The sequence below is a fragment of the Antrostomus carolinensis genome, unplaced genomic scaffold (assembly GCF_000700745.2).
Source record: "Antrostomus carolinensis isolate BGI_N321 unplaced genomic scaffold, ASM70074v2 scaffold18230, whole genome shotgun sequence".
NCBI lineage: Eukaryota > Metazoa > Chordata > Aves > Caprimulgiformes > Caprimulgidae > Antrostomus > Antrostomus carolinensis.
This window is the reverse complement of record NW_010287916.1, coordinates 29,564-35,504: the sequence shown is the minus strand read 5'-3', so window position 1 is coordinate 35,504 and position 5,941 is coordinate 29,564. Positions and strand designations below refer to the sequence as shown.

The window sequence follows — 5,941 nt, the reverse complement described above, 5'->3', positions numbered from 1 at the left end:
AGCCTTTACACAGATGGAAAATACTTTGCTATATTAGCCACATGTGGTTCTTCGAATGGCTTCACCGTGGATACTGAGTACACATCCAAACTATAGCAAAGAACTGCATATCCCCACGGGCAGTTTAGGGTATGCTCACACAGATGAATTTTACTGACATTTATGGCATACCACCATTTTACTTTTGTGAAGCTGGGCAGAATTTAAATGTAAGCAATGTTTGCTTTAACTGGTTTGAATGAGCACAGAGAACACTGGCAGAATGCATCTTGAGTGCTAAACAGTTGCTAATATGGTGGAGTTACGTGAGAGTTTCCATGTTTAAATGTTCACCAGCAAAAAACCTTCTGCTAAAAAAAAAAACAAAAATAAAAATAGAGGTGGTTTGTCTTCATGTGAATGTTTGGAGTAGCTTCTCACTTGACTTAGCAAACAAGAAATACTGTGTTTCTCTGTTATTGCATTTTAATCATTAGTTCAACTTGGTTTAGTAGGTGCCTTTAATCTGACAGTGGGTGTCCTCATTTGTACTTTTGCTTGCTGATTCTGGGCTTCAGATGTTGCTGGTGTCTGGGCTGGATTCTGTACACCTGGAGCCTGAATCTGGGGAGATGCTGTTGTCACAACTTGCTGTTGTATCAGTTTCTGCTGGACGACCTGAGCAGTAGCAGTTGTTGCAGGAATCACCTGAACCTGCTGTTGACCTGCTGTCGTCTGAGAAAGTGTCACAGTTTGGGGTTGAGCTTGTACCTAGACATTAGGATGACATGGCAATTACAAAAGGATCATTCAGCATTAAACTGAGCATTCATTACATTTCTGCTCTACAGAAGGCACCTTACTTATACAGGTGTTTGTGCTCTTGACTGACAAGCATCTTGGACAAAGTAGGAAGGCTGGGAGGATCTCTGGGAACGTAGGCTCTGTGGTTTCAGTGAGAAACAATATTCTGTCATACTTTCTAGAGCCTTATAAAATCAGAACTAGGAGCCAAGATGCCTGCAACTCAGATCTCTGCAGTGCAAATCAAAGGACATTCCCCAGATCCTTTACAGAAGATAGATGGAAGGTACAGAAACCTCACTGGATAAACAGAAAAATTCCTGTACTGCAGAAGCAGAAGTGAAGGAACAGGGAAAACAACAGAGGGATAGATGGAAGATCAAAGAGGTTAAAACTCTGACTCTGTACCCATACTGTGACAATAAATACAGACACTGAGGCCTCCTACCAGTCTCTGACATTACGCTTTCAGACTACAACTGCCAGTCTCTATTGCCAATTTAGGGTAGAATAGTTGGAACTCCATCCAGAAATCTAATTTTCATAGTCCTATCCAGAGCAAGGGAGAAAAAAAATTCAATGTCTCCTGGTTCAGAGGACAAAGTAATGAAAACTGAGCAGCTTCAGCTCCCTTTCTCAGCTGCAAAAGCCAAATGAAGCTGCAAGGACTTCTCCAGGAAAAAGCTAACTCTTGATCGATCCAAGAGGAATCCACTGGGAAGCACTAAAAATCCAGGTAAAAAAAATGCCACATACACATCAAGACCACAGTTTTAAAAACACACAGCATGGCCCAGTCCTCCTCCCACTGACATCACTGGGGTGTGTGGGAGGGGAGCTTGTTTATTTGCCTTTTTACTATGGACTTCAACAGTCCCAGAGTTATGCCAACATCAGTATCTTTTGAAAATCTAGCTTTTAATGTCCCTTGAAAAATTACCTAGGGGCTCTTCCTGACTACAGAGGACTACTCAACTTGTGTTGACTGATGAGGTTTCTACTCCCTGCTGCCTGCCTTGCCCTTGAAGCATTCACATCCGAGGTGGTTATCAGTCAGCTTACACCACATTATCATCATTTTAAGATAAACAGTCACAGATTTTATTCTGCACTAAAACACTGCACTAGAAACCATGACAGATTAAAAGCTGATTGGCTGAGATATTCAGGCACTGAAGGCAGCAACTTCATCCACATTCCAAAATTAAATCATTCCTGCCAATCAACAGCAGAAGTTATGCCTGTTGCTAACGGTGTGAATGACAGAGTGCTCTAAACAGAGTAAATAAACTGCCTAGCACCGAGGAGAGGGGAGACAAAAGTGTCTGACCTTCTCTTGCCTTAGTCCCTCTGTTATCATACCACATTTAGAACAGTTACCACACCCTTTTGACTTTTACAAAGCACTTGGAGCAGCTTTATGAACCAGAACAAACCAACTTGTAACACTTGTCCCAGTTTCTGTAGAACAAACTCAGAGGCAATGATTAGTTCAATTATTTGCTATCTGGACAATATATCACAAGAAAGCAATTTTTAAAAATTCTTTCAGCTCTAGAAAATATTAAGTGTGTTTTTCTGCTTATCTACAGTGACAAACAAACACTGCTCCATCTACCAAAGTTTTAGACTAGAGAATCCACAGCAGCTGACTCATGATTCATGATTCATTTTTATAGAAGGGAACTTGCTGTAGCCTTCAAAAATACTGCTTATACCACACGTAAGGTGAAAAATACACATATTCCAAATAAATGAACTTTCAGTAGGATCATGTTGCTGGTGCTATATTTGACAAGTAAAACCTACCTGTTGGGAAACTGAAACCATCTGTTGAATGTTGGCAACAGTAGCCTGTTGCTGAACCACTTGCGGAAGTTTTGCAACCTGTAGTGATATGAAATAAAGAAAGATTTGGTCAAAGTAAAAAATGGCCAATAGCAGTAAAACACCATATCTATCAAAACTGCCATCAAGTGAAAACCTTTTCAAAGTCCTGTTCATGGGAAATTGCAACTTGGGATTCTCAGTGATACTGAACTTCTGTAAAACTTTTTAGATCAGTGTATTGAAGAACTTAGCTAGGAGAGGAAGAGGAAGTAACATTTTCAATTTTAACTGCAACATATTTGATTCCTCCTAACTACATATAAAACCCCTTTCTTTTTGCTTGGTTAGACTGATCCAGTTATGCAGAAAAGAACATAAATGAACTGTCACCTCCTCTTGGCTGCCAGAGGTTAGGCTGGGAGGCAGCACCAGAAAACAGGAAGAACTCCGGCTGAATTTTGTGTAGCAAATATAGTACAGAATCCTTTGCTTAATAAAAGAGTGACTCAATTTATTTATTTTGAAGAAGAAAGGTGAATTTATAGCTCAAATAATTCCTCTGACCTGCTATAAGGCCACATATTCAGCACCGATTAATTTTATTAGGAAGTCAATTTAAACAAGTGTGTGTGTAGAATTAATATGAGTGGGTGCTAAAATGCTACATCACCTGTCATCTTTACAATTCTCCAGTCATCGTAGAATTTAAAGCTGTAAACCTGTGTTACCTGTACCTGAATCTGGGCCTGCACTTGCTGGGTTCCACCTGGTTTCTGGGTTTGGGAAATGGGAGTTGTTAAGAACTGTGTTTTAATGGCAGGCTGTGTAGTATAAGTTACTTTTTGTTGCTGTGAAGTCTGCTGTTGGGTTTGGACTGTAACCTGTTGAGCATTTATCTGCACAAGAGAAAAAAAAGCATCAATGACTACAAAATATATGTGTATTTTAAAGAATAAGTATGTAGCTAACATGATTAATTACATTTAATTATTGAAACAAAATCCTCCCAAGATCAGTAATAACAAAATGAGCACTAGGTGAAAGCTTTCATGCACTTACACAAATATTCTGAATCACTTAAAGTATTTATGTTCTCTCCTACATACATGCACACTTCATGCAATAATGCACTTCCAAGAAAACCCCACATTTGGTGGCTGATTGACAGCAAAGCCCACGAGAACATGACATTTCAGGAAAAAGTACATTTTGCACAAAGTATATTGTAAACAGTGAAAATCTTTGGGAGTTTTCCACATTTGGTTATATTAGAAATGACTAAAGAGAATCTTAATCTGTGTTACTTAAAAAAGAAAGCATAGTTTAGGGCATGAGAAATCACACCAAACAACAGTCTGACTGAAAAAATTATTAAGTACCTGACAAGGCACATGAGAAATCCTTCTCTCTAGATATACTTAAGATTCACCCCTAGAAATACTGACTGACTCTCTTGTAATTCAGAGCTAAGGCCCGACAACCACAGAAGAATCACGTAACTCAATTGGGAGGGCAAACAACAAGTACCTTTTGCTGCACAGTAGCTTGACCCTGTGCAACCTGAGGCTGGATAGCTTTCTGCTGCTGTGCTGCTTGATGATGTTTCAGTTTTAGAAGCTGCTGGACATGCAGTGGCTGTGCAACTACCGTCTGGCCTCCTGAAAATTACAAAAATAATTAGAATTGTAAGAGCCTTCATTTTATTGCTTTTTCCCCAGTACTCACAGCTTGCAAACAGACTGTGCTTCCCACTGATTTTAATGGGAATAAGACATATGATTTTGACAGTGGAGACAAAAATTATGTTCTCTAAGGGCCTGAGTAAGCTAACTTCATGTTCTAACAATAATCTTCCTGCAGGAAAATTTAAGTCCACAGTATGGGAGACAGTTATGAAATACAAGTTTTCCTACTTCCATTTTGCATTTAAAAAAAACCTATAAAATCACTAAGTCTTTATTTTTATAACTGTATTTGCTCACCTACTCTCATGCACAGATTTAAGAAAAAAAAAACAAACCAACAAAAAACCAACCAGAACTGTCTTAAGAATCATGCTAACCTCTAGATTAAATGAATAAGCTCAATTCTCTTACCTCATTCTAGAAACAAATTGGAACACAAACTCTATCACTTTAGTTTTTTAAAAGTTCAAGTGTCCCACAGAAGGTATTATTTGAAACATTCTACCTTTAAAAAAGTAGGATTTAAAATTTTATTATGTTTTAGCACGTATGTTGACATACCTGCTGCTTTTTGTGGCTGCCCAATGGCAACACTAATGCCTGCAACAGTAACAGGGAGTGTAGTGACTCCTGCAGATGACACAACAGCAGCCGGAACAGACACCACTGGAGGCTTTGCCAAAGCAACCTGTGCTGCTTGCGGAGTTTGGGCCTGGATCTGTCCTTGTGCTTGAAGCTGGGAAGCAGGAACACGAGTCTAAGCAGTAAGGAATGAAGATTATTGTACTGGCACAAACATATTTGCTGTATATAACAGGTCATTATAAAATGATAGCTGTAAATGTTTCTGAATAGAATTGGTTTTATATAAATGTTTCTAAATATAAACTTCAGAGATGGTATCAGTGGGTAAGTGCAATTTAAAGCTATTTATGTTACAGCTGTATTTTTTGTACTGCCTAAATAATGCAAAGGGCACTTGTGTGCTTGAACGACCAATAGCCAGTTCATTTAAACCACTAAAGAGATTAAGGTGATTAAGGCTGTTTTTGCAAAGTCAAAGACAACTTACAAGACGAGCAACTTGCAGGTTTGTCACAGTAGTGCCTGTGAGAACTGCGCCAGGACGAGGTGCTGTAACAGCAGTGAGTTGTTGAGTTTGCTGTTGCTGTTGCACTTGTACTTGTGCTGTTTGCTGTTGTGCCCCTTGCTGTGTCTGCTGCGCTGCCTGCTGCTGGGGAAGCTGCAGTTTCTGCTTCTGCAACTTGATCAGCTGCTCCTGCAAAAATCAAACACTTCCCTCATTTCCAATCTTTATGTGACTACAGGAAAAAAAAAATGGGAGGTGAACCTAGAGCTTTAAAGGAGAAACATTCTATGCCAGACTTCAGTTGAGATCAAAGAGCTAAGTACGCAACTCCTTTACGCAATGGGTTGCCAGCGAACAAGGAACAGTAAGTGCTTCACATCCTGACTTACTGCGACAGTGGTACTATTTGAAATGGCTGTCAGATTCACTTCCTTCAGGAAATTTTAGTAGGATCAAATTTAAGAAAGAGCTGCATTTCACTCTGGCCCAAGAAAACAGGATACAGCACTACACTGAAGATGCTTACAGTAACAGAGAGTAACACGTCACATTC

At 39.4% G+C, this 5,941-nt stretch overlaps 1 protein-coding gene across 1 annotated transcript in view; it reads right to left on the bottom strand.

Annotated features, from left to right (window-relative positions):
* Positions 1 to 241: 241 nt before the first annotated feature.
* The window catches only part of EP400 (E1A binding protein p400), a gene marked incomplete at its 5' end in the record, with an annotated part of 34,740 nt that continues 29,040 nt past the window's right edge, over positions 242 to 5,941 (bottom strand). The window contains 6 exons of the mRNA XM_029084220.1: positions 242 to 750; positions 2,593 to 2,670; positions 3,342 to 3,509; positions 4,141 to 4,271; positions 4,860 to 5,055; positions 5,371 to 5,588. Of these exons, the coding sequence (XP_028940053.1) occupies positions 478 to 750; positions 2,593 to 2,670; positions 3,342 to 3,509; positions 4,141 to 4,271; positions 4,860 to 5,055; positions 5,371 to 5,588 (1,064 nt within the window). The remainder of the gene's footprint in view (positions 751 to 2,592; positions 2,671 to 3,341; positions 3,510 to 4,140; positions 4,272 to 4,859; positions 5,056 to 5,370; positions 5,589 to 5,941) is intronic.